This window comes from Saccoglossus kowalevskii, chromosome 21 (genome assembly GCF_978046115.1).
Source record: "Saccoglossus kowalevskii chromosome 21, keSacKowa6.1, whole genome shotgun sequence".
NCBI lineage: Eukaryota > Metazoa > Hemichordata > Enteropneusta > Harrimaniidae > Saccoglossus > Saccoglossus kowalevskii.
In genome coordinates this window covers 5,758,887-5,786,743 of record NC_140661.1, presented here as the reverse complement: position 1 = coordinate 5,786,743, position 27,857 = coordinate 5,758,887, and the positions used below count along the sequence as shown (strand labels likewise).

Here is a 27,857-nt window from a genome sequence, read left to right as displayed (position 1 = left end):
TTTGCACAGATTTCAAATTAACTTTATTAAATTAAGCCGTTTGCAAATTGTGATTATTCTGTGACAGAAGCCAAACCATAGAGTATATCAATTCTCTTATTGCGATACATTGTTCATTAATTATTAAATATCAATCCCTTGTTGTTTCATCATAAGTTCTCGACTATAAATGGTTATGTATATTTCTCGTTATGATTCTGAATATTGTAAACAGTGAGACAATGATATTATCAGTAGCACAGGAGCGACATCACCGTTAATGTTTTAGGAATGTTCCTTTAAGAATCGTCTGTTATACACTGAAATAGACAAAAGAGATTTCATTATTAAGCAGAATGGAATATTAGCAATAATAATACTTTACATTTCACTTGAGGCTCTAAACATGATTGTGATTACTATAATATCATGATTGAATGCATACATACACAGTATTAACCCTAACTGAGGTATATGTATACACAGTGCTAACCGTAACTGAGGTATATGTACACACAGTGCTAACCATAACTGAGGTATATGTACACACAGTGCTAACCATAACTGAGGTATATGTACACACAGTGCTAACCATAACTGAGGTATATGTATACACAGTGCAAACCATAACTGAGGTATATGTATACACAGTGCAAACCATAACTGAGGTATATTTATACACAGTGCAAACCATAACTGAGGTATATGTACACACAGTGCTAACCATAACTGAGGTATATGTATACACAGTGCTAACCATAACTGAGGTATATGTATACACAGTGCTAACCATAACTGAGGTATATGTCTACACAGTGTAAACCATAACTGAGGTATATGTATACACAGTGCAAACCATAACTGAGGTATATGTCTACACAGTGTAAACCATAACTGAGGTATATGTATACACAGTGCAAACCATAACTGAGGTATATTTATACACAGTGCAAACCATAACTGAGGTATATGTACACACAGTGCAAACCATAACTGAGGTATATGTACACACAGTGCAAACCATAACTGAGGTATATGTATACACAGTGCTAACCATAACTGAGGTATATGTATACACAGTGCAAACCATAACTGAGGTATATGTATACACAGTACTAACCATAACTGAGGTATATGTATACACAGTGCAAAACAAAACTGAGGTATATTTATACACAGTGCTAACCATAACTGAGGTATATGTATACACAGTGCTAACCATAACTGAGGTATATGTATACACAGTGCTAACCATAACTGAGGTATATGTATACACAGTGATAACTATAACTGAGGTATATGTATACACAGTGATAACCATAACTGAGGTATATATATACACAGTGCTAACCTTAACTGAGGTATATGTATACACAGTGCTAACCATAACTGAGGTATATGTATACACAGTGCTAACCATAACTGAGGTATATGTATACACAGTGCTAACCATAACTGAGGTATATTTATACACTGTGTAAACCATAACTGAGGTACATGTATACACAGTGCTAACCATAACTGAGGTATATGTACACACAGTGCAAACCATAACTGAGGTATATGTATACACAGTGCTGACCATAACTGAGGTATATGTATACACAGTGCTAACCATAACTGAGGTATATGTATACACAGTGCTAACCATAACTGAGGTATATGTATACACAGTGCAAACCATAACTGAGGTATATGTATACACAGTACTAACCATAACTGAGGTATATGTATACACAGTGCAAAACAAAACTGAGGTATATTTATACACAGTGCTAACCATAACTGAGGTATATGTATACACAGTGATAACCATAACTGAGGTATATATATACACAGTGCTAACCATAACTGAGGTATATGTATACACAGTGCAAACCATAACTGAGGTATATGTATACACAGTGCTAACCATAACTGAGGTATATGTATACACAGTGCTAACCATAACTGAGGTATATGTATACACAGTGCTAACCATAACTGAGGTATATGTATACACAGTGCTAACCATAACTGAGGTATATTTATACACTGTGTAAACCATAACTGAGGTATATGTACACACAGTGCAAACCATAACTGAGGTATATGTATACACAGTGCTAACCATAACTGAGGTATATGTATACACAGTGCTAACCATAACTGAGGTATATGTATACACAGTGCTAACCATAACTGAGGTATATGTATACACAGTGCTAACCATAACTGAGGTATATTTATACACTGTGTAAACCATAACTGAGGTATATGTACACACAGTGCAAACCATAACTGAGGTATATGTATACACAGTGCTGACCATAACTGAGGTATATGTATACACAGTGATAACCATAACTGAGGTATATGTATACACAGTGTTAACCATAACTGAGGTATATGTATACACAGTGCTAAACATAACTGAGGTATATGTATACACAGTGCAAACCATAACTGAGGTATATGTATACACAGTGCTAACCATAACTGAGGTATATGTACACACAGTGCTAACCATAACTGAGGTATATGTACACACAGTGCAAACCATAACTGAGGTATATGTATACACAGTGCTAACCATAACTGAGGTATATGTACACACAGTGCTAACCATAACTGAGGTATATGTACACACAGTGCAAACCATAACTGAGGTATATGTATACACAGTGCTAACCATAACTGAGGTATATGTATACACAGTGCTAACCATAACTGAGGTATATGTATACACAGTGCAAACCATAACTGAGGTATATGTATACACAGTGCTAACCATAACTGAGGTATATGTATACACAGTGCTAACCATAACTGAGGTATATGTATACACAGTGTTAACCATAACTGAGGTATATATATACACAGTGAAAACCATAACTGATGTATATGTATACACAGTGCTAACCATAACTGAGGTATATGTATACACAGTGCTAACCATAACTGAGGTATATGTATACACAGTGCAAACCATAACTGAGGTATATTTATACACTGTGTAAACCATAACTGAGGTATATGTATACACAGTGCTAACCATAACTGAGGTATATGTACACACAGTGCTAACCATAACTGAGGTATATGTACACACAGTGCAAACCATAACTGAGGTATATGTATACACAGTGCTAACCATAACTGAGGTATATGTATACACAGTGCTAAACATAACTGAGGTATATGTATACACAGTGCAAACCATAACTGAGGTATATGTATACACAGTGCTAACCATAACTGAGGTATATGTATACACAGTGCTAACCATAACTGAGGTATATGTATACACAGTGTTAACCATAACTGAGGTATATGTATACACAGTGAAAACCATAACTGATGTATATGTATACACAGTGCTAACCATAACTGAGGTATATGTATACACAGTGCTAACCATAACTGAGGTATATGTATACACAGTGTAAACCATAACTGAGGTATATTTATACACTGTGTAAACCATAACTGAGGTATATGTATACACAGTGCTAACCATAACTGAGGTATATGTATACACAGTGCTAACCATAACTGAGGTATATGTATACACAGTGTTAACCATAACTGAGGTATATGTATACACAGTGCAAACCATAACTGATGTATATGTATACACAGTGCTAACCATAACTGAGGTATATGTATATACAGTGCTAACCATAACTGAGGTATATGTATACACAGTGCAAACCATATCTGAGGTATATGTATACACAGTGCAAACCATAACTGAGGTATATGTATACACAGTGCTAACCATAACTGAGGTATATGTATACACAGTGCTAACCATAACTGAGGTATATGCATACACAGTGCTAACCATAACTAAGGTATATGTGTACACAGTGCAAATCATAACTGAGGTATATGTATACACAGTGCAAACCATAACTGATGTATATGTATACACAGTGCTAACCATAACTGAGGTATATGTATACACAGTGCTAACCATAACTGAGGTATATGTATACACAGTGCTAACCATAACTGAGGTATATGCATACACAGTGCTAACCATAACTAAGGTATATGTGTACACAGTGCAAATCATAACTGAGGTATATGTATACACAGTGATAACCATAACTGAGGTATATGTATACACAGTGTAAACCATAACTGAGGTATATGTATATACAGTACTAACCATAACTGAGGTATATGTATACACAGTGCTAATCATAACTGAGGTATATTTATACACAGTGTAAACCATAACTGGGGTATATGTATACACTGTGCTAACCATAACTGAGGTATATATATACACAGTGTAAACCATAACTGAGGTATATGTATACACAGTGCTAACCATAACTGAGGTATATGTATACACAGTGATAACCATAACTGAGGTATATGTATACACAGTGTAAACCATAACTGAGGTATATGTATACACAGTGCAAACCATAACTGAGGTATATGTGTACACAGTGCTAACCATAACTGAGGTATATGTATACACAGTGCAAACCATAACTGAGGTATATGTATACACAGTGCTAACCATAACTGAGGTATATGTACACACAGTGCTAACCATAACTGAGGTATATGTATACACAGTTCAAACCATAACTGAGGTATATGTATACACAGTGCTAACCATAACTGAGGTATATGTGTACACAGTGCTAACCATAACTGAGGTATATGTATACACAGTGCAAACCATAACTGAGGTATATGTATACACAGTGCTAACCATAACTTAGGTATATGTACACACAGTGCTAACCATAACTGAGGTATATGTATACACAGTGCAAACCATAACTGAGGTATATGTATACACAGTGCTAACCATAACTGAGGTATATGCATACACAGTGCTAACCATAACTGATGTATATGTGTACACAGTGCTAACCATAACTGAGGTATATGCATACACAGTGCAAACCATAACTGATGTATATGTATACACAGTGCTAACCATAACTGAGGTATATGTATACACAGTGCTAACCATAACTGAGGTATATGTATACACAGTGCTAACCATAACTTAGGTATATGTACACACAGTGCAAACCATAACTGAGGTACATGTATACACAGTGTAAACCATAACTGAGGTATATGTATACACAGTGCTATAACCATAACTGATGTATATGTATACACAATGCTAACCATAACTGAGGTATATGTATACACAGTGCTAACCATAACTGAGGTATATGTACACACAGTGCAAACCATAACTGAGGTATATGTATACACAATGTAAACCATAACTGAGGTATATGTATACACAGTGCTAACCATAACTGAGGTATATGTATACACAGTGCAAACCATAACTGAGGTATATGTATACACAGTGCAAACAATAACTGAGGTATATGTATACACAGTGCTAACCATAACTGAGGTATATGTACACACAGTGCTAACCATAACTGAGGTATATGTATACACAGTACTAACCATAACTGAGGTATATGTATACACTGTGCTAACCATAACTGAGGTATATGTATACACAGTGCTAACCATAACTGAGGTATATGTATACACAGTGCTAACCATAACTGAGGTATATTTATACACAGTGCTAACCATAACTGAGGTATATGTATACACTGTGCTAACCATAACTGAGGTATATGTATACACAGTGCTAACCATAACTGAGGTATATGTACACACAGTGCTAACCATAACTGAGGTATATGTATACACAGTGTAAACCATAACTGAGGTATATGTATACACAGTGCAAACCATAACTGAGGTATATGTATACACAGTGCTAACCATAACTGAGGTATATGTATACACAGTGCTGACCATAACTGAGGTATATGTACACACAGTGCTAACCATAACTGAGGTATATGTATACACAGTACTAACCATAACTGAGGTATATGTATACACTGTGCTAACCATAACTGAGGTATATGTATACACAGTGCTAACCATAACTGAGGTATATGTATACACAGTGCTAACCATAACTGAGGTATATTTATACACAGTGCTAACCATAACTGAGGTATATGTATACACTGTGCTAACCATAACTGAGGTATATGTATACACAGTGCTAACCATAACTGAGGTATATGTACACACAGTGCTAACCATAACTGAGGTATATGTATACACAGTGTAAACCATAACTGAGGTATATGTATACACAGTGCAAACCATAACTGAGGTATATGTATACACAGTGCAAACCTTAACTGAGGTATATGTATACACAGTGCTAAACATAACTGAGGTATATGTATACACAGTTGTAACCGTAACTGAGGTATATTTATACACAGTGCAAACCATAACTGAGGTATATTTATACACAGTGCAAACCATAACTGAGGTATATTTATACACAGTACTAACCATAACTGAGGTATATGTATACACAGTGCTAACCATAACTGAGGTATATGTATACACAGTGCTAACCATAACTGAGGTATATGTATACACAGTGCAAACCATAACTGAGGTATATTTATACACAGTACTAACCATAACTGAGGTATATGTATACACAGTGTAAACCATAACTGAGGTATATGTATACACAGTGCAAACCATAACTGAGGTATATGTATACACAGTTGTAACCATAACTGAGGTATATGTGTACACAGTGCAAACCATAACTGAGGTATATTTATACACAGTGCTAACCATAACTGAGGTATATGTATACACAGTGCAAACCATAACTGAGGTATATTTATACACAGTACTAACCATAACTGAGGTATATGTATACACAGTGTAAACCATAACTGAGGTATATGTATACACAGTGCTAACCATAACTGAGGTATATGTATACACAGTGCAAACCATAACTGAGGTATATGTATACACAGTTGTAACCATAACTGAGGTATATGTGTACACAGTGCAAACCATAACTGAGGTATATTTATACACAGTGCTAACCATAACTGAGGTATATGTATACACAGTGTAAACCATAACTGAGGTATATTTATACACAGTGCTAACCATAACTGAGGTATATGTATACACAGTGCAAACCATAACTGAGGTATATGTATACACAGTGCTAACCATAACTGAGGTATATGTATACACAGTGCAAACCATAACTGAGGTATATTTATACACAGTACTAACCATAACTGAGGTATATGTATACACAGTGTAAACCATAACTAAGGTATATTTATACACAGTGCTAACCATAACTGAGGTATATGTATACACAGTGCAAACCATAACTGAGGTATATTTATACACAGTACTAACCATAACTGAGGTATATGTATACACAGTGTAAACCATAACTGAGGTATATGTATACACAGTGCAAACCATAACTGAGGTATATGTATACACAGTTGTAACCATAACTGAGGTATATGTGTACACAGTGCAAACCATAACTGAGGTATATTTATACACAGTGCTAACCATAACTGAGGTATATGTATACACAGTGCAAACCATAACTGAGGTATATTTATACACAGTACTAACCATAACTGAGGTATATGTATACACAGTGTAAACCATAACTGAGGTATATGTATACACAGTGCAAACCATAACTGAGGTATATGTATACACAGTGCAAACCATAACTGAGGTATATGTATACACAGTGCAAACCATAACTGAGGTATATGTACACACAGTGCTAACCATAACTGAGGTATATGTATACACAGTGTAAACCATAACTGAGGTATATGTATACACAGTGCAAACCATAACTGAGGTATATGTATACACAGTGCTAACCATAACTGAGGTATATGTATACACAGTGCAAACCATAACTGAGGTATATTTATACACAGTGCTAAACATAACTGAGGTATATGTATACACAGTGCAAACCATAACTGAGGTATATGTATACACAGTGCTAAACATAACTGAGGTATATGTATACACAGTTGTAACCGTAACTGAGGTATATTTATACACAGTGCAAACCATAACTGAGGTATATGTATACACAGTGCTAACCATAACTGAGGTATATGTATACACAGTGCTAACCATAACTGAGGTATATGTATACACAGTGCTAACCATAACTGAGGTATATGTATACACAGTGCAAACCATAACTGAGGTATATTTATACACAGTGTTAACCATAACTAAGGTATATGTACACACAGTGCTAACCATAACTGAGGTATATGTATACACAGTGCTAACCATAACTGAGGTATATGTATACACAGTGCAAACCATAACTGAGGTATATGTATACACAGTACTAACCATAACTGAGGTATATGTATACACAGTGCAAACCATAACTGAGGTATATGTATACACAGTGTAAACCATAACTGAAGTATATGTATACACAGTACTAACCATAACTGAGGTGTATGTATACACAGTGTAAACCATAACTGAGGTATATGTATACACAGTGCAAATCATAACTGAGGTATATGTATACACAGTGCTAACCATAACTGAGGTATATGTATACACAGTGCTGACCATAACTGAGGTATATGTATACACAGTGATAACCATAACTGAGGTATATGTATACACAGTGTTAACCATAACTGAGGTATATGTATACACAGTGCTAACCATAACTGAGGTATATGTATACACAGTGCAAACCATAACTGAGGTATATGTATACACAGTGCTAACCATAACTGAGGTATATGTACACACAGTGCTAACCATAACTGAGGTATATGTACACACAGTGCAAACCATAACTGAGGTATATGTATACACAGTGCTAACCATAACTGAGGTATATGTACACACAGTGCTAACCATAACTGAGGTATATGTACACACAGTGCAAACCATAACTGAGGTATATGTATACACAGTGCTAACCATAACTGAGGTATATGTATACACTGTGCTAACCATAACTGAGGTATATGTATACACAGTGCAAACCATAACTGAGGTATATGTATACACAGTGCAAACAATAACTGAGGTATATGTATACACAGTGCTAACCATAACTGAGGTATATGTACACACAGTGCTAACCATAACTGAGGTATATGTATACACAGTACTAACCATAACTGAGGTATATGTATACACTGTGCTAACCATAACTGAGGTATATGTATACACAGTGCTAACCATAACTGAGGTATATGTATACACAGTGCTAACCATAACTGAGGTATATTTATACACAGTGCTAACCATAACTGAGGTATATGTATACACTGTGCTAACCATAACTGAGGTATATGTATACACAGTGCTAACCATAACTGAGGTATATGTACACACAGTGCAAACCATAACTGAGGTATATTTATACACAGTGCTAACCATAACTGAGGTATATGTATACACAGTGCTAACCATAACTAAGGTATATGTACACACAGTGCTAACCATAACTGAGGTATATGTATACACAGTGCTAACCATAACTGAGGTATATGTATACACAGTGGTAACCATAACTGAGGTATATTTATACACAGTGCTAACCATAACTGAGGTATATGTATACACAGTGCAAACCATAACTGAGGTATATGTATACACAGTGCAAACCATAACTGAGGTATATGTATACACAGTGCAAACCATAACTGAGGTATATGTATACACAGTGGTAACCGTAACTGAGGTATATGTATACACAGTGCAAACCATAACTGATGTATATGTATACACAGTGCTAACCATAACTGAGGTATATGTATACACAGTGCAAACCATAACTGAGGTATATGTATACACAGTGCAAACCTTAACTGAGGTATATGTATACACAGTGCAAACCATAACTGAGGTATATGTATACACAGTGCTAACCATAACTGAGGTATATGCATACACAGTGCTAACCATAACTGAGGTATATGTATACACAGTGCTAACTATTTCTGAGGTATATGTATACACAGTGCAAACCATAACTGAGGTATATGTATACACAGTGCTAACCATAACTGATGTATATGTATACACAGTGCAAACCATAACTGAGGTATATGTATACACAGTGCAAACCATAACTGAGGTATATGTATACACAGTGCTAACCATAACTGAGGTATATTTATACACAGTGCTAACCATAACTGAGGTATATGTATACACAGTGCTAACTATTACTGAGGTATATGTATACACAGTGCAAACCATAACTGAGGTATATGTATACACAGTGCTAACCATAACTGAAGTATATGTATACACAGTGCTAACCATAACTGAGGTACATGTATACACACTGCAAACCATAACTGAGGTATATGTATACACAGTGCAACCATAACTGAGGTATATGTATACACAGTGCAAACCATAACTGAGGTATATGTATACACAGTGCTAACTATTACTGAGGTATATGTATACACAGTGCAAACCATAACTGAGGTATATGTATACACAGTGCTAACCATAACTGAGGTATATGTATACACAGTGCTAACCATAACTGAGGTACATGTATACACAGTGCAAACCATAACTGAGGTATATGTATACACAGTGCAAACCTTAACTGAGGTATATGTATACACAGTGCAAACAATAACTGAGGTATATGTATACACAGTGCTAACCATAACTGATGTATATGTATACACAGTGCAAACCATAACTGAGGTATATGTATACACAGTGCAAACCATAACTGATGTATATGTATACACAGTGCTAACCATAACTGATGTATATGTATACACAGTGCAAACCATAACTGAGGTATATGTATACACAGTGCAAACCATAACTGAGGTATATGTATACACAGTGCTAACCATAACTGAGGTATATTTATACACAGTGCTAACCATAACTGAGGTATATGTATACACAGTGCTAACTATTACTGAGGTATATGTATACACAGTGCAAACCATAACTGAGGTATATGTATACACAGTGCTAACCATAACTGAAGTATATGTATACACAGTGCTAACCATAACTGAGGTACATGTATACACACTGCAAACCATAACTGAGGTATATGTATACACAGTGCAAACCATAACTGAGGTATATGTATACACAGTGCAAACCATAACTGAGGTATATGTATACACAGTGCAAACCATAACTGAGGTATATGTATACACAGTGCAAACCATAACTGAGGTATATGTATACACAGTGCAAACCATAACTGATGTATATGTATACACAGTGCAAACCATAACTGAGGTATATGTATACACAGTGCAAACCATAACTGAGGTATATGTATACACAGTGCAAACCATAACTGAGGTATATGTATACACAGTGCTAACCATAACCGAGGTATATGTATACACAGTGTAAACCATAACTGAGGTATATATATATACAGTGCTAACCATAACTGAGGTATATGTATACACAGTGCTAACCATAACTGAGGTATATGTATACACAGTGCAAACCTTAACTGAGGTATATGTATACACAGTGCAAACCATAACTGATGTATATGCATACACAGTGCAAACCTTAACTGAGGTATATGTATACACAGTGCAAACCGTAACTGATGTATATGCATACACAGTGCAAACCTTAACTGAGGTATATGTATACACAGTGCAAACCATAACTGAGGTATATGTATACACAGTGCAAACCATAACTGAGATATATGTATACACAGTGCTAACCATAACTGAGGTATATGTATACACAGTACAAACCATAACTGAGGTATATGTATACACAGTGCTAACCATAACTGAGGTATATGTATACACAGTGCAAACCATAACTGAGGTATATGTATACACAGTGCAAACCATAACTGAGGTATATGTATACACAGTGCTAACCATAACTGAGGTATATGTATACACAGTGCTAACCATAACTGATGTATATGTATACACAGTGCAAACCATAACTGAGGTATATGCATACACAGTGCAAACCATAACTGAGGTATATGTATACACAGAGCTAACCATAACTGATGTATATGTATACACAGTGCAAACCATAACTGAGGTATATGTATACACAGTGCAAACCATAACTGAGGTATATGTATACACAGTGCTAACCATAACTGAGGTATATGTATACACAGTGCAAACCATAACTGAGGTATATGTATACACAGTACTAACTATTTCTGAGGTATATGTATACACAATGCAAACCATAACTGAGGTATATGTATACACAGTGCTAACCATAACTGATGTATATGTATACACAGTGCAAACCATAACTGAGGTATATGTATACACAGTGCAAACCATAACTGAGGTATATGTATACACAGTGCAAACCATAACTGAGGTATATGTATACACAGTGCTAACCATAACTGAGGTATATTTATACACAGTGCTAACCATAATTGAGGTATATGTATACACAGTGCTAACTATTACTGAGGTATATGTATACACAGTGCAAACCATAACTGAGGTATATGTATACACAGTGCTAACCATAACTGAGGTATATGTATACACAGTGCTAACCATAACTGAGGTACATGTATACACAGTGCAAACCATAACTGAGGTATATGTATACACAGTGCAAACCATAACTGAGGTATATGTATACACAGTACTAACCATAACTGAGGTATATGTATACACAGTGCAAACCATAACTGAGGTATATGTATACACAGTGCAAACCATAACTGAGGTATATGTATACACAGTGCTAACCATAACTGAGGTATATGTATACACAGTGCTAACCATAACTGAGGTACATGTATACACAGTGCAAACCATAACTGAGGTATATGTATACACAGTGCTAACCATAACTGAGGTATATGTATACACAGTGCAAACCATAACTGAGGTATATGTATACACAGTGTAAACCATAACTGAGGTATATGTATACACAGTGCTAACCATAACTGAGGTATATGTATACACAGTGCTAACCATAACTGAGGTATATGTATACACAGTGCAAACCATAACTGAGGTATATGTATACACAGTGTAAACCTTAACTGAGGTATATGTATACACAGTGTAAACCTTAACTGAGGTATATGTATACACAGTGTAAACCTTAACTGAGGTATATGTATACACAGTGTAAACCTTAACTGAGGTATATGTATACACAGTGCTAACCATAACTGAGGTATATGTATACACAGTGCAAACCATAACTGAGGTATATGTATACACAGTGCTAACCATAACTGAGGTATATGTATACACAGTGCTAACCATAACTGAGGTATATTTATACACAGTGCTAACCAAAACTGAGGTATATGTATACACAGTGCTAACTATTACTGAGGTATATGTATACACAGTGCAAACCATAACTGAGGTATATGTATACACAGTGCTAACCATAACTGAAGTATATGTATACACAGTGCTAACCATAACTGAGGAACATGTATACACACTGCAAACCATAACTGAGGTATATGTATACACAGTGCAAACCATAACTGAGGTATATGTATACACAGTGCAAACCATAACTGAGGTATATGTATACACAGTGCAAACCATAACTGAGGTATATGTATACACAGTGCAAACCATAACTGAGGTATATGTATACACAGTGCAAACCATAACTGATGTATATGTATACACAGTGCAAACCATAACTGAGGTATATGTATACACAGAGCAAACCATAACTGAGGTATATGTATACACAGTGCAAACCATAACTGAGGTATATGTATACACAGTGCTAACCATAACCGAGGTATATGTATACACAGTGTAAACCATAACTGAGGTATATGTATACACAGTGCAAACCATAACTGATGTATATGTATACACAGTGTAAACCATAACTGATGTATATGCATACACAGTGCAAACCTTAACTGAGGTATATGTATACACAGTGCAAACCATAACTGAGGTATATGTATACACAGTGCTAACCATAACTGAGGTATATGTATACACAGTGCTAACCATAACTGATGTATATATATACACAGTGCAAACCATAACTGAGGTATATGTATACACAGTGCAAACCATAACTGATGTATATGTATACACAGTGCAAACCATAACTGAGGTATATGTATACACAGTGCAAACCATAACTGAGGTATATGTATACACAGTGCTAACCATAACTGAGGTATATGTATACACAGTGCTAACCATAACTGAGGTATATGTATACACAGTGCTAACTATTTCTGAGGTATATGTATACACAATGCAAACCATAACTGAGGTATATGTATACACAGTGCTAACCATAACTGATGTATATGTATACACAGTGCAAACCATAACTGAGGTATATGTATACACAGTGCAAACCATAACTGAGGTATATGTATACACAGTGCTAACCATAACTGAGGTATATTTATACACAGTGCTAACCATAATTGAGGTATATGTATACACAGTGCTAACTATTACTGAGGTATATGTATACACAGTGCAAACCATAACTGAGGTATATGTATACACAGTGCTAACCATAACTGAGGTATATGTATACACAGTGCTAACCATAACTGAGGTACATGTATACACAGTGCAAACCATAACTGAGGTATATGTATACACAGTGCAAACCATAACTGAGGTATATGTATACACAGTACTAACCATAACTGAGGTATATGTATACACAGTGCAAACTATAACTGAGGTATATGTATACACAGAGCAAACCATAACTGAGGTATATGTATACACAGTGCTAACCATAACTGAGGTAAATGTATACACAGTGCTAACCATAACTGAGGTACATGTATACACAGTGCAAACCATAACTGAGGTATATGTATACACAGTGCTAACCATAACTGAGGTATATGTATACACAGTGCAAACCATAACTGAGGTATATGTATACACAGTGTAAACCATAACTGAGGTATATGTATACACAGTGCAAACCATAACTGAGGTATATGTATACACAGTGCAAACCATAACTGAGGTATATGTATACACAGTTTAAACCTTAACTGAGGTATATGTATACACAGTGTAAACCTTAACTGAGGTATATGTATACACAGTGTAAACCTTAACTGAGGTATATGTATACACAGTGTAAACGTTATCTGAGGTATATGTATACACAGTGCAAACCATAACTGAGGTATATGTATACACAGTGTAAACCTTAACTGATGTATATGTATACACAGTGTAAACCTTAACTGATGTATATGTATACACAGTGCTAACCATAACTGAGGTATATGTACACACAGTGCTAACCATAACTGAGGTATATGTATACACCGTGCAAACCATAACTGAGGTATATGTATACACAGTGCAAACCATAACTGAGGTATATGTATACACAGTGTAAACCTTAACTGAGGTATATGTATACACAGTGCAAACCATAACTGAGGTATATGTATACACAGTGCTAACCATAACTGAGGTATATGTATACACAGTGCAAACCATAATTGAGGTATATGTATACACAGTGTAAACCTTAACTGAGGTATATGTATACACAGTGTAAACCTTAACTGAGGTATATGTATACACAGTGCAAACCATAACTGAGGTATATGTATACACAGTGTAAACCTTAACTGATGTATATGTATACACAGTGCTAACCATAACTGAGGTATATGTACACACAGTGCTAACCATAACTGAGGTATATGTATACACAGTGTAAACCATAACTGATGTATATGTATACACAGTGCTAAACATAACTGAGGTATATGTATACACAGTGCAAACCATAACTGAGGTATATGTATACACAGTGCTAACCATAACTGAGGTATATGTATACACAGTGTAAACCTTAACTGATGTATATGTATACACAGTGCTAACCATAACTGAGGTATATGTATACACAGTGCTAACCATAACTGAGGTATATGTATACACAGTGTAAACCATAACTGAGATATATGTATACACAGTGCTAACCATAACTGAGGTATATGTATACACAGTGTAAACCATAACTGAGGTATATGTATACACAGTGCTAACCATAACTGAGGTATATGTATACACAGTGCTAACCATAACTGAGGTATATGTATACACAGTGTAAACCATAACTGAGGTATATGTATACACAGTGCAAACCATAACTGAGGTATATGTATACACAGTGCTAACCATAACTGAGGTATATGTATACACAGTGCTAACCATAACTGAGGTATATGTATACACAGTGGAAACCATAACTGAGGTATATGTATACACAGTGCAAACCATAACTGAGGTATATGTATACACAGTTCAAACCATAACTGAGGTATATGTATACACAGTGCAAACCTTAACTGAGGTATATGTATACACAGTGTAAACCTTAACTGATGTATATGTATACACAGTGCTAACCATAACTGAGGTATATGTATACACAGTGTAAACCTTAACTGAGGTATATGTATACACAGTGCAAAACATAACTGAGGTATATGTATACACAGTGCTAACCATAACTGAGGTATATGTATACACAGTGCTAACCATAACTGAGGTATATGTATACACAGTGCAAACCATAACTGAGGTATATGTATACACAGTGTAAACCTTAACTGAGGTATATGTATACACAGTGTAAACCTTAACTGAGGTATATGTATACACAGTGTAAACCTTAACTGAGGTATATGTATACACAGTGTAAACCTTAACTGAGGTATATGTATACACAGTGCAAACCATAACTGAGGTATATGTATACACAGTGTAAACCTTAACTGATGTATATGTATACACAGTGTAAACCTTAACTGATGTATATGTATACACAGTGCAAACAATAACTGAGGTATATGTATACACAGTGCAAACCATAACTGAGGTATATGTATACACAGTGCTAACCATAACTGAGGTATATGTATACACAGTGCTAACCATAACTGATGTATATGTATACACAGTGCAAACCATAACTGAGGTATATGTATACACAGTGCAAACCATAACTGAGGTATATGTATACACAGTGCTAACCATAACTGAGGTATATTTATACACAGTGCTAACCATAACTGAGGTATATGTATACACAGTGCTAACTATTACTGAGGTATATGTATACACAGTGCAAACCATAACTGAGGTATATGTATACACAGTGCTAACCATAACTGAGGTATATTTATACACAGTGATAACCATAACTGAGGTATATTTATACACAGTGCTAACCATAACTGAGGTATATGTATACACAGTGCTAACTATTACTGAGGTATATGTATACACAGTGCAAACCATAACTGAGGTATATGTATACACAGTGCTAACCATAACTGAGGTATATGTATACACAGTGCAAACCATAACTGAGGTATATGTATACACAGTACTAACCATAACTGAGGTATATGTATACACAGTGCAAACCATAACTGAGGTATATGTATACACAGTGCAAACCATAACTGAGGTATATGTATACACAGTGTAAACCATAACTGAGGTATATGTATACACAGTGCAAACCATAACTGAGGTATATGTATACACAGTGTAAACCTTAACTAAGGTATATGTATACACAGTGCAAACCTTAACTAAGGTATATGTATACACAGTGCAAACCATAACTGAGGTATATGTATACACAGTGCAAACCATAACTGAGGTATATGTATACACAGTGCTAACCATAACTGAGGTATATCTATACACATTGTAAACCTTAACTGAGATATATGTATACACAGTGCTAACCATAACTGAGGTATATGTATATACAGTGCTAACCATAACTGAGGTATATGTATACACAGTGCAAACCTTAACTGAGGTACATGTATACACAGTGCAAACCATAACTGAGGTATATGTATACACAGTGCTAACCATAACTGAGGTATATGTATACACAGTGCAAACCATAACTGAGGTATATGTATACACAGTGTAAACCATAACTGAGGTATATGTATACACAGTGCTAACCATAACTGAGGTATATGTATACACAGTGCTAACCATAACTGAGGTATATGTATACACAGTGCAAACCATAACTGAGGTATATGTATACACAGTGTAAACCTTAACTGAGGTATATGTATACACAGTGTAAACCTTAACTGAGGTATATGTATACACAGTGTAAACCTTAACTGAGGTATATGTATACACAGTGTAAACCTTAACTGAGGTATATGTATACACAGTGCTAACCATAACTGAGGTATATGTATACACAGTGCAAACCATAACTGAGGTATATGTATACACAGTGCTAACCATAACTGAGGTATATGTATACACAGTGCAAACCATAACTGAGGTATATGTATACACAGTGCAAACCATAACTGAGGTATATGTATACACAGTGCTAACCATAACTGAGGTATATTTATACACAGTGCTAACCATAACTGAGGTATATGTATACACAGTGCTAACTATTACTGAGGTATATGTATACACAGTGCAAACCATAACTGAGGTATATGTATACACAGTGCTAACCATAACTGAGGTATATTTATACACAGTGCTAACCATAACTGAGGTATATGTATACACAGTGCTAACTATTACTGAGGTATATGTATACACAGTGCAAACCATAACTGAGGTATATGTATACACAGTGCTAACCATAACTGAGGTATATGTATACACAGTGCAAACCATAACTGAGGTATATGTATACACAGTACTAACCATAACTGAGGTATATGTATACACAGTGCAAACCATAACTGAGGTATATGTATACACAGTGCAAACCATAACTGAGGTATATGTATACACAGTGTAAACCATAACTGAGGTATATGTATACACAGTGCAAACCATAACTGAGGTATATGTATACACAGTGTAAACCTTAACTAAGGTATATGTATACACAGTGCAAACCTTAACTAAGGTATATGTATACACAGTGCAAACCATAACTGAGGTATATGTATACACAGTGCAAACCATAACTGAGGTATATGTATACACAGTGCTAACCATAACTGAGGTATATCTATACACATTGTAAACCTTAACTGAGATATATGTATACACAGTGCTAACCATAACTGAGGTATATGTATATACAGTGCTAACCATAACTGAGGTATATGTATACACAGTGCAAACCTTAACTGAGGTACATGTATACACAGTGCAAACCATAACTGAGGTATATGTATACACAGTGCTAACCATAACTGAGGTATATGTATACACAGTGCAAACCATAACTGAGGTATATGTATACACAGTGTAAACCATAACTGAGGTATATGTATACACAGTGCTAACCATAACTGAGGTATATGTATACACAGTGCTAACCATAACTGAGGTATATGTATACACAGTGCAAACCATAACTGAGGTATATGTATACACAGTGTAAACCTTAACTGAGGTATATGTATACACAGTGTAAACCTTAACTGAGGTATATGTATACACAGTGTAAACCTTAACTGAGGTATATGTATACACAGTGTAAACCTTAACTGAGGTATATGTATACACAGTGCTAACCATAACTGAGGTATATGTATACACAGTGCAAACCATAACTGAGGTATATGTATACACAGTGCTAACCATAACTGAGGTATATGTATACACAGTGCTAACCATAACTGAGGTATATTTATACACAGTGCTAACCAAAACTGAGGTATATGTATACACAGTGCTAACTATTACTGAGGTATATGTATACACAGTGCAAACCATAACTGAGGTATATGTATACACAGTGCTAACCATAACTGAAGTATATGTATACACAGTGCTAACCATAACTGAGGTACATGTATACACACTGCAAACCATAACTGAGGTATATGTATACACAGTGCAAACCATAACTGAGGTATATGTATACACAGTGCAAACCATAACTGAGGTATATGTATACACAGTGCAAACCATAACTGAGGTATATGTATACACAGTGCAAACCATAACTGAGGTATATGTATACACAGTGCAAACCATAACTGATGTATATGTATACACAGTGCAAACCATAACTGAGGTATATGTATACACAGAGCAAACCATAACTGAGGTATATGTATACACAGTGCAAACCATAACTGAGGTATATGTATACACAGTGCTAACCATAACCGAGGTATATGTATACACAGTGTAAACCATAACTGAGGTATATGTATACACAGTGCAAACCTTAACTGATGTATATGTATACACAGTGTAAACCATAACTGATGTATATGCATACACAGTGCAAACCTTAACTGAGGTATATGTATACACAGTGCTAACCATAACTGATGTATATATATACACAGTGCAAACCATAACTGAGGTATATGTATACACAGTGCAAACCATAACTGATGTATATGTATACACAGTGCAAACCATAACTGAGGTATATGTATACACAGTGCAAACCATAACTGAGGTATATGTATACACAGTGCTAACCATAACTGAGGTATATGTATACACAGTGCTAACCATAACTGAGGTATATGTATACACAGTGCTAACTATTTCTGAGGTATATGTATACACAATGCAAACCATAACTGAGGTATATGTATACACAGTGCTAACCATAACTGATGTATATGTATACACAGTGCAAACCATAACTGAGGTATATGTATACACAGTGCAAACCATAACTGAGGTATATGTATACACAGTGCTAACCATAACTGAGGTATATTTATACACAGTGCTAACCATAATTGAGGTATATGTATACACAGTGCTAACTATTACTGAGGTATATGTATACACAGTGCAAACCATAACTGAGGTATATGTATACACAGTGCTAACCATAACTGAGGTATATGTATACACAGTGCTAACCATAACTGAGGTACATGTATACACAGTGCAAACCATAACTGAGGTATATGTATACACAGTGCAAACCATAACTGAGGTATATGTATACACAGTACTAACCATAACTGAGGTATATGTATACACAGTGCAAACTATAACTGAGGTATATGTATACACAGAGCAAACCATAACTGAGGTATATGTATACACAGTGCTAACCATAACTGAGGTAAATGTATACACAGTGCTAACCATAACTGAGGTACATGTATACACAGTGCAAACCATAACTGAGGTATATGTATACACAGTGCTAACCATAACTGAGGTATATGTATACACAGTGCAAACCATAACTGAGGTATATGTATACACAGTGTAAACCATAACTGAGGTATATGTATACACAGTGCAAACCATAACTGAGGTATATGTATACACAGTGCAAACCATAACTGAGGTATATGTATACACAGTTTAAACCTTAACTGAGGTATATGTATACACAGTGTAAACCTTAACTGAGGTATATGTATACACAGTGTAAACCTTAACTGAGGTATATGTATACACAGTGTAAACGTTATCTGAGGTATATGTATACACAGTGCAAACCATAACTGAGGTATATGTATACACAGTGTAAACCTTAACTGATGTATATGTATACACAGTGTAAACCTTAACTGATGTATATGTATACACAGTGCTAACCATAACTGAGGTATATGTACACACAGTGCTAACCATAACTGAGGTATATGTATACACCGTGCAAACCATAACTGAGGTATATGTATACACAGTGCAAACCATAACTGAGGTATATGTATACACAGTGTAAACCTTAACTGAGGTATATGTATACACAGTGCAAACCATAACTGAGGTATATGTATACACAGTGCTAACCATAACTGAGGTATATGTATACACAGTGCAAACCATAACTGAGGTATATGTATACACAGTGTAAACCTTAACTGAGGTATATGTATACACAGTGTAAACCTTAACTGAGGTATATGTATACACAGTGCAAACCATAACTGAGGTATATGTATACACAGTGTAAACCTTAACTGATGTATATGTATACACAGTGCTAACCATAACTGAGGTATATGTACACACAGTGCTAACCATAACTGAGGTATATGTATACACAGTGTAAACCATAACTGATGTATATGTATACACAGTGCTAACCATAACTGAGGTATATGTATACACAGTGCAAACCATAACTGAGGTATATGTATACACAGTGCTAACCATAACTGAGGTATATGTATACACAGTGTAAACCTTAACTGATGTATATGTATACACAGTGCTAACCATAACTGAGGTATATGTATACACAGTGCTAACCATAACTGAGGTATATGTATACACAGTGTAAACCATAACTGAGGTATATGTATACACAGTGCTAACCATAACTGAGGTATATGTATACACAGTGTAAACCATAACTGAGGTATATGTATACACAGTGCTAACCATAACTGAGGTATATGTATACACAGTGCTAACCATAACTGAGGTATATGTATACACAGTGTAAACCATAACTGAGGTATATGTATACACAGTGCAAACCATAACTGAGGTATATGTATACACAGTGCTAACCATAACTGAGGTATATGTATACACAGTGCTAACCATAACTGAGGTATATGTATACACAGTGGAAACCATAACTGAGGTATATGTATACACAGTGCAAACCATAACTGAGGTATATGTATACACAGTTCAAACCATAACTGAGGTATATGTATACACAGTGCAAACCTTAACTGAGGTATATGTATACACAGTGTAAACCTTAACTGATGTATATGTATACACAGTGCTAACCATAACTGAGGTATATGTATACACAGTGTAAACCTTAACTGAGGTATATGTATACACAGTGCAAAACATAACTGAGGTATATGTATACACAGTGCTAACCATAACTGAGGTATATGTATACACAGTGCTAACCATAACTGAGGTATATGTATACACAGTGCAAACCATAACTGAGGTATATGTATACACAGTGTAAACCTTAACTGAGGTATATGTATACACAGTGTAAACCTTAACTGAGGTATATGTATACACAGTGTAAACCTTAACTGAGGTATATGTATACACAGTGTAAACCTTAACTGAGGTATATGTATACACAGTGCAAACCATAACTGAGGTATATGTATACACAGTGTAAACCTTAACTGATGTATATGTATACACAGTGTAAACCTTAACTGATGTATATGTATACACAGTGCAAACAATAACTGAGGTATATGTATACACAGTGCAAACCATAACTGAGGTATATGTATACACAGTGCTAACCATAACTGAGGTATATGTATACACAGTGCTAACCATAACTGATGTATATGTATACACAGTGCAAACCATAACTGAGGTATATGTATACACAGTGCAAACCATAACTGAGGTATATGTATACACAGTGCTAACCATAACTGAGGTATATTTATACACAGTGCTAACCATAACTGAGGTATATGTATACACAGTGCTAACTATTACTGAGGTATATGTATACACAGTGCAAACCATAACTGAGGTATATGTATACACAGTGCTAACCATAACTGAGGTATATTTATACACAGTGCTAACCATAACTGAGGTATATTTATACACAGTGCTAACCATAACTGAGGTATATGTATACACAGTGCTAACTATTACTGAGGTATATGTATACACAGTGCAAACCATAACTGAGGTATATGTATACACAGTGCTAACCATAACTGAGGTATATGTATACACAGTGCAAACCATAACTGAGGTATATGTATACACAGTACTAACCATAACTGAGGTATATGTATACACAGTGCAAACCATAACTGAGGTATATGTATACACAGTGCAAACCATAACTGAGGTATATGTATACACAGTGTAAACCATAACTGAGGTATATGTATACACAGTGCAAACCATAACTGAGGTATATGTATACACAGTGTAAACCTTAACTAAGGTATATGTATACACAGTGCAAACCTTAACTAAGGTATATGTATACACAGTGCAAACCATAACTGAGGTATATGTATACACAGTGCAAACCATAACTGAGGTATATGTATACACAGTGCTAACCATAACTGAGGTATATCTATACACATTGTAAACCTTAACTGAGATATATGTATACACAGTGCTAACCATAACTGAGGTATATGTATATACAGTGCTAACCATAACTGAGGTATATGTATACACAGTGCAAACCTTAACTGAGGTATATGTATACTCAGTGCAAACCATAACTGAGGTATATGTATACACAGTGCAAACCTTAACTGATGTATATGTATACACAGTGTAAACCTTAACTGATGTATATGTATACACAGTGCAAACAATAACTGAGGTATATGTATACACAGTGCAAACCATAACTGAGGTATATGTATACACAGTGCTAACCATAACTGAGGTATATGTATACACAGTGCTAACCATAACTGATGTATATGTATACACAGTGCAAACCATAACTGAGGTATATGTATACACAGTGCAAACCATAACTGAGGTATATGTATACACAGTGCTAACCATAACTGAGGTATATTTATACACAGTGCTAACCATAACTGAGGTATATGTATACACAGTGCTAACTATTACTGAGGTATATGTATACACAGTGCAAACCATAACTGAGGTATATGTATACACAGTGCTAACCATAACTGAGGTATATTTATACACAGTGCTAACCATAACTGAGGTATATTTATACACAGTGCTAACCATAACTGAGGTATATGTATACACAGTGCTAACTATTACTGAGGTATATGTATACACAGTGCAAACCATAACTGAGGTATATGTATACACAGTGCTAACCATAACTGAGGTATATGTATACACAGTGCAAACCATAACTGAGGTATATGTATACACAGTACTAACCATAACTGAGGTATATGTATACACAGTGCAAACCATAACTGAGGTATATGTATACACAGTGCAAACCATAACTGAGGTATATGTATACACAGTGTAAACCATAACTGAGGTATATGTATACACAGTGCAAACCATAACTGAGGTATATGTATACACAGTGTAAACCTTAACTAAGGTATATGTATACACAGTGCAAACCTTAACTAAGGTATATGTATACACAGTGCAAACCATAACTGAGGTATATGTATACACAGTGCAAACCATAACTGAGGTATATGTATACACAGTGCTAACCATAACTGAGGTATATCTATACACATTGTAAACCTTAACTGAGATATATGTATACACAGTGCTAACCATAACTGAGGTATATGTATATACAGTGCTAACCATAACTGAGGTATATGTATACACAGTGCAAACCTTAACTGAGGTATATGTATACTCAGTGCAAACCATACCTGAGGTATATGTATACACAGTGCAAACCTTAACTGAGGTATATGTATACACAGTGCAAACCATAACTGAGGTATATGTATACACAGTGTAAACCATAACTGAGGTATATATATACACAGTGCAACCCATAACTGAGGTATATGTATACACAGTGTAAACCTTAACTGAGGTATATGTATACACAGTGCTAACCATAACTGAGGTATATGTATACACAGTGCTAACCATAACTGAGGTATATGTATACACAGTGTAAACCATAACTGAGGTATATGTATACACAGTGCTAACCATAACTGAGGTATATGTATACACAGTGCTAACCATAACTGAGGTATATGTATACACAGTGTAAACCATAACTGAGGTATATGTATACACAGTGCAAACCATAACTGAGGTATATGTATACACAGTGCTAACCATAACTGAGGTATATGTATACACAGTGCTAACCATAACTGAGGTATATGTATACACAGTGCAAACCATAACTGAGGTATATGTATACACAGTGCAAACCATAACTGAGGTATATGTATACACAGTGCAAACCATAACTGAGGTATATGTATACACAGTGCAAACCTTAACTGAGGTATATGTATACACAGTGTAAACCTTAACTGATGTATATGTATACACAGTGCTAACCATAACTGAGGTATATGTATACACAGTGTAAGCCTTAACTGAGGTATACGTATACACAGTGCAAACCATAACTGAGGTATATGTATACACAGTGCTAACCATAACTGAGGTATATGTATACACAGTGCTAACCATAACTGAGGTATATGTATACACAGTGCAAACCATAACTGAGGTATATGTATACACAGTTTAAACCTTAACTGAGGTATATGTATACACAGTGTAAACCTTACCTGAGGTATATGTATACACAGTGCTAACCATAACTGAGGTATATGTATACACAGTGTAAACCTTAACTGAGGTATATGTATACACAGTGCAAACCATAACTGAGGTATATGTATACACAGTGTAAACCTTAACTGATGTATATGTATACACAGTGTAAACCTTAACTGATGTATATGTATACACAGTGCTAACCATAACTGAGGTATATGTACACACAGTGCTAACCATAACTGAGGTATATGTATACACAGTGTAAACCATAACTGATGTATATGTATACACAGTGCTAACCATAACTGAGGTATATGTATACACAGTGCAAACCATAACTGAGGTATATGTATACACAGTGCTAACCATAACTGAGGTATATGTATACACAGTGTAAACCTTAACTGATGTATATGTATACACAGTGCTAACCATAACTGAGGTATATGTATACACAGTGCTAACCATAACTGAGGTATATGTATACACAGTGTAAACCATAACTGAGGTATATGTATACACAGTGCTAACCATAACTGAGGTATATGTATACACAGTGTAAACCATAACTGAGGTATATGTATACACAGTGCTAACCATAACTGAGGTATATGTATACACAGTGCTAACCATAACTGAGGTATATGTATACACAGTGTAAACCATAACTGAGGTATATGTATACACAGTGCAAACCATAACTGAGGTATATGTATACACAGTGCTAACCATAACTGAGGTATATGTATACACAGTGCTAACCATAACTGAGGTATATGTATACACAGTGGAAACCATAACTGAGGTATATGTATACACAGTGCAAACCATAACTGAGGTATATGTATACACAGTTCAAACCATAACTGAGGTATATGTGTACACAGTGCAAACCTTAACTGAGGTATATGTATACACAGTGTAAACCTTAACTGATGTATATGTATACACAGTGCTAACCATAACTGAGGTATATGTATACACAGTGTAAACCTTAACTGAGGTATATGTATACACAGTGCAAACCATAACTGAGGTATATGTATACACAGTGCTAACCATAACTGAGGTATATGTATACACAGTGCAAACCATAACTGAGGTATATGTATACACAGTGCTAACCATAACTGAGGTATATGTATACACAGTGCTAACCATAACTGAGGTATATGTATACACAGTTCAAACCATAACTGAGGTATATGTATACACAGTGCAAACCTTAACTGAGGTATATGTATACACAGTGTAAACCTTAACTGATGTATATGTATACACAGTGCTAACCATAACTGAGGTATATGTATACACAGTGTAAACCTTAACTGAGGTATATGTATACACAGTGCAAACCATATCTGAGGTATATGTATACACAGTGCTAACCATAACTGAGGTATATGTATACACAGTGCAAACCATAACTGAGGTATATGTATACACAGTGCTAACCATAACTGAGGTATATGTATACACAGTGCTAACCATAACTGAGGTATATGTATACACAGTGCAAACCATAACTGAGGTATATGTATACACAGTGTAAACCTTAACTGAGGTATATGTATACACAGTGTAAACCTTAACTGAGGTATATGTATACACAGTGTAAACCTTAACTGAGGTATATGTATACACAGTGCTAACCATAACTGAGGTATATGTACACACAGTGCTAACCATAACTGAGGTATATGTATACACAGTGTAAACCATAACTGATGTATATGTATACACAGTGCTAACCATAACTGAGGTATATGTATACACAGTGCAAACCATAACTGAGGTATATGTATACACAGT

At 35.2% G+C, this 27,857-nt stretch overlaps 1 protein-coding gene across 2 annotated transcripts in view; it reads right to left on the bottom strand.

Annotated features, from left to right (window-relative positions):
* Positions 1 to 27,857, bottom strand: part of LOC146729591 (uncharacterized) — a 61,993-nt gene continuing 34,136 nt past the window's right edge. For both annotated transcript variants that reach the window (XM_085494781.1, XM_085494780.1), the window contains exon 5: positions 1 to 299. In XM_085494781.1, coding sequence (XP_085350907.1) covers positions 279 to 299 — 21 coding nt within the window. In that variant the 3' untranslated portion in view covers positions 1 to 278. The remainder of the gene's footprint in view (positions 300 to 27,857) is intronic.